This window comes from Venturia canescens, chromosome 9 (assembly GCF_019457755.1).
Source record: "Venturia canescens isolate UGA chromosome 9, ASM1945775v1, whole genome shotgun sequence".
NCBI lineage: Eukaryota > Metazoa > Arthropoda > Insecta > Hymenoptera > Ichneumonidae > Venturia > Venturia canescens.
The window spans coordinates 647,529-652,500 of NC_057429.1; the positions used below are offsets into that span (position 1 = coordinate 647,529).

Consider the following 4,972-nt stretch of genomic DNA (forward strand, 5'->3'; position numbering starts at 1 on the left):
TATAGAAAGATGCGAAACCCAATTGTTAAACAATATATACTCATATTTATTTCGAAAATCTATATTTTCAGTACTATACATTTATGTAAATGTAGTAAGAGTTTCAAGGACCTGTTTCTTTATATAAAATGGTGCCTTCGAGGACTTCTGGAAGAACATATAATTGATGTACAAATCGCATTACAACTTGACCATGTGAAATTTAAAGGACGAAAAGTCCTTGAAACCACCAATTCATAGAGGTTCATTCAACAAAACTGTTTTTTTCATTATAAAGTAAAATATGATATTGAAACATACGGTCGAAACAGATCCTGAGAAGCACTATCGTTTCATAGGATAGAGTACGTCATAAAAGAGCATATACAAGTCTTGTAGTACTCGAAATCCAATTTAATTTTCAGAAATCTCTTTTTTAGACTATACAGCAGGAATCATATATCGATTTCCGTATGCCTGTGAGGATTGGGTAAACAGATTTGTGGTCCTATAGCATATATTAAGTGGATGTTGGTTTTTTTAATATCATTTCAATGAGGTTTTTTTCAGTTACAAGGGAAAAGTTTGCGATTTAAAATTATGTTTGATGTGATACCGGTCGATATCATTCACTCACCACCTGCGTTCTTAACAGTGGAAGTGATGCATGCAGTGGGATATTTTCATTACTAGATGTTATGGCAAACGGATAATAGTAATTTTGTATGCAACTCCGATGCATTGGAACAGTTACTTCGCAACTGTTCCGAAGATTGAAAAGTCGTCGGAAACAATGTTTCTTGCAGTTTTTTTGACAGCGTGGTTATTCCAAAGACTTAATTACGTTATTTAAGAATTTTTGAGAGGTTTAATGCTTAAATATTTCTTGCGTATTATTATAATAAAAACATTCAAATTTTACGTGACCAACTGTATGATGAGCATGGTCATTATGAAGGAGTGATAATTTCGTATCCACTAACGTCCCCTTCGATGTGCAAGCGCTTTTCTTTATGCAATATAATTATTTTTACATTTACTATTGATGAGAATAGAAATTTATATGGTTTTACAAATTTTTATTGTAAAAGTTTCTTTTCAGATCATTTGCAATTCTGAAAGGCTTCAAGTTACAATGATGATATATATTCTATTGTATTTAGAACGTTTCAGTACAACAGATTTCCCAATAATTCTAGCGCTATATATCCTAATTAAAAGTCCGGCATCGTTGAGTCTATTACACAGCTGAGATTTATCTTAAGAAATTGAGTTTTTGCTCTCCGTCAAGTATTGATATGTCAGTCTACTCTAAATAAGACTGGTCGATTGCCTTCGCACCAAGGCCAAGACTCAGTGGATCCGATGCCGATGAACCCTGCAGAATAACAGATAATTGATCGATAAACTGCAGTCAAAAGATTGGTTAATACAGAATTGGTTAGTCTCGGAGCGATAGATTGAAAACCAAATCATGAACCATCACAACTTTTTTAGGAATACATACATTATTTTAGTAATTTTTTAATATCAACTAAAAGAATGTCCCCTCATATTATTGGCTGTGCTACAATTCTTCTATTCGATCGACTTAGTTGCTAGAGTATGTATATTTGTATACGGTACTACACATCAAACTTACTGTCAATGTTTTATTATGTAACGCAGACAAAGCCTAATCAGCATAAGCTTCTGTAACGCTGCATATTCTTTTTTATTAAAGGTCTTGCATGGTTGGATCTGTTATACCGCAGAAATATATCTTAGGAAACTTAGTTTTTGCTCTCCGTCAAATGTTGGCATAGCGGTCTACTCGATAAGACTGGTCGAGCATCTCTACCGAAGCGAAGAATCAGTCGATTCCATGTTGATAAACTCTGTAGAATAACAAATTATAAAGTGACAGGCACATTCAAACGATTGGTTAATTTTTTGTTCAAAGATTTCCACCCCAACAATTTCGATTTTCGTTCTTATAGACCTTATTAAACATTTTTGTTCTTATAAAGGATATATTCAAGATCCGATCATTTCAACGCCCACGAGATATATTCAGTAAAACTTTTGTTTATTTTTGTAATTACAGTTATGAAAGCAGAGTTTTTTTTTATTATGTAGAATTTACCCACCGTAAAGAAATCTTAATGGGAATGAGCTTGAATTCTTTACGTGTAAAATATTGCAACACCAATAACATTTCTCGAACAGAACACTGTATGAAGGTAGGACGACGTGAAGCCCCTCTAACATATAGGGTACATTCAACTTGGACGCTGACAGCGATAATAGCGCTATTTTGCGTTCGACTTGGCGTTGCAAACGCTACAAGCGTTTATAGAGATGGGTGCGTTTAGAATGTGGTCTCAACGCTCCCGACGTTCAAGTGGTTGAACGCATCCATAGAGAGAATCATCTGTTATCTCTGTTATCATACTACTGCTTGTTTCGCTGTCTTCACTTTTCGATGAATCCAGTATTTTTTCGTTGAGTAATTGAAAAAGAACAAGATCACTTGTTGGTTCCGCCATTTTGTAATCACACCAAGTCGAACATGACGTGAACGTAACCGTCATCACTTTAAATCGAACACGTTTTATGCCTGTTTTCTCCAACGTTAATCTGAGTTTAAACTCGGTTCATCTTATCTCGAAACTATATGAAAAAAATTGAACTGAATTTTTGAACCGCGTCCGAGAAAACGGCCATAACGCTGTCAGCGTCCAAGTAGAATGTACCCATAAACTTTTCTCAGGACGTTGGCAACGCGTTGTCAAGGCTGCATACCTCTGTGAAGTTGTCTTCGGTAAATTTTTCGTGTTAGGCAGCCGTTCTTGGCTGACGATTTGTCTATATGAGAACAATGTGGGTCTCACCGCTCTGTGATCACGTGGTTTACGGAAAAAACGTTCGAATACTTCGGTGTCTCATTATGGGTTTGTGATCAGTGGACAGTAGATTTCTTCTTGATTTTTCTATCAGTTAATATCAAGACTCAGTCCGTTGGTTTATTTTTTATCAAATTAAACGAATGACAGAACGGTGGAAAGTGCTCTAACGGCATACAGTGAAGAAGTACAAACAAAATGGTTATGTTATTGAAACATAAAAAACATCGACAATACGTAGTCCAGAATCGTAATCGTTTAAAAGTTTTTAAGCGATTTTATGAAACGATAGTTTTTTGTGGTAAGTGTTATTATTGTAATATTTTAACGTAAAGGAATATGAAAATGTCGAGTTTCAAGTAGTAAACATTGCTCAAATTGTTACAATAAAGCGGCCGAAAACCGATTTTGTATTGTGTTGTACGCACACAATGGTTGTTTCAAAATCTTAGTCAACTCTTCGATGTCAGCTCGTCACAACCACGATTCATTGAAGGTTCTGAATTATATATGAAGCATATTGTACTTTGAACATACAATAGTTTCTGTATTTGCTGTAGATATGCACACTCATTGATATAATATATTTATGTATGGAATGGTCGTTATGAGGACCTGTTAGTTATTTAGTTTTGGATATATCTGCATCTATCATTAAGAGATAATAACTGTAATTTTCAACTTCACAAAAGTGGATAAAGTGAATGGTTCATTCATTAGAACAGATTGATAATGGAATACTACAAATCATAAGTAGGGTGTCATGGCATTCGTGTTGGTCTGAAAATGCATTGTTTAAAATAATGTAACAATAATCGAACAAAGTCCTTGAAAATACCAATTCATGCGGAAGCTTATTTCATTCATTAGTAGTTTTGAGGTCCTTCTGCTTCCGAGTATATTCATCATACATATTTATCGCGATAATCTACTGCCTTTTCTGTAATATCAGTGCAGCCTTAAGATAATCCATCAATTGGTGAGTGCTAGAAAGCTAACCAAGACGCGGATACATATTTTTCTCGGATATACTCGGCATTCCGAAAAAAAGTTACACCTTCTACTTTAGCAGAATGACAATATCTTGTAATCAGATTTTAATTCAAATATTCAGCTTCTATGAATAAAATGTATGGTATAATTTTCACCGACTTTACAACCAATAGATCACCTTATCACTCGACTGATATTTTATTGCAAATAAAAAGACATTATCGAGATGTTTTTAATTTCGAGTTGTTATTTTTTAAGAACTGAACGTTAAAATATATGGATTATAAGTAAATGGATGTATTGGGGATCAAATTGACCATACACATTATATATTCAGATCGCTAATGGAATAATTTTCATTTTGCGTAAGTTCCTCATACGTAAGCTATGACAATAAAACCGTATGAAAGCATTCATATTTGTTTTTTAATACAAAAGTTTTGCTAGTATTTTTTGTCAATTTCTAGTATTAGTATTAATGTGATATATAATTAGTATTCGTATAGATTGATACAACATAAAAATGTACTATGTACAATATGAATAATATTGACGCTTCACTGACGGTTTGTTTTTTAATTTCATTTTTCTACAAGAAAATCGAGAGGGCCTCAACGAAATTTGCAAAAATCTCAACGATAATGTACCGCACATTAAATTGTCAAAAATGACATCACAAAAACTCTATGAAGTCTATAAGGAACCACCAAATATCAACCAAACTGCAATTATGGAAACACCAAGTTCGCTGTTTGTTCTTCAAGAGGCGACAATTGAAAATCACAATGCTGATGATGAAAATGGAAATAGGGAAACGATCAGCTCAGTGGAACGATGTAATCCGCAGTTGCCTAAAGAAGCAGTCTCAGTTGAATTTACTAATTCAAGGAATTGTTCCACGACATCTTGCAATTTGGAATCGTCCAAACTGCGACAATACTTGAAAACGGTTGCTGAAAAACTACACAAAGCGGTTGAAACGACACCGGTACCACACTCACACGAGTGCCTGCCTGATCTGGGTGAGCAGCCGAATATAATGAACGAAATTTGCCAACATGAAATGATTTCGCAACAGGATATTAAAGCAAACATAGATGTGATGAGCCAGAATG

The 4,972-nt window shown here is 34.3% G+C and overlaps 1 protein-coding gene across 1 annotated transcript in view; it reads left to right on the top strand.

Moving 5' to 3' along the window:
* The first annotated feature begins 4,524 nt into the window (after window positions 1-4,524).
* LOC122416214 (uncharacterized) overlaps window positions 4,525-4,972 on the top strand; it is a 7,343-nt gene continuing 6,895 nt past the window's right edge. The window contains exon 1 of the mRNA XM_043428967.1: window positions 4,525-4,972. This exon is cut by the window's right edge and continues 1,307 nt beyond it. Within this exon, the coding sequence (XP_043284902.1) occupies window positions 4,525-4,972 (448 nt within the window).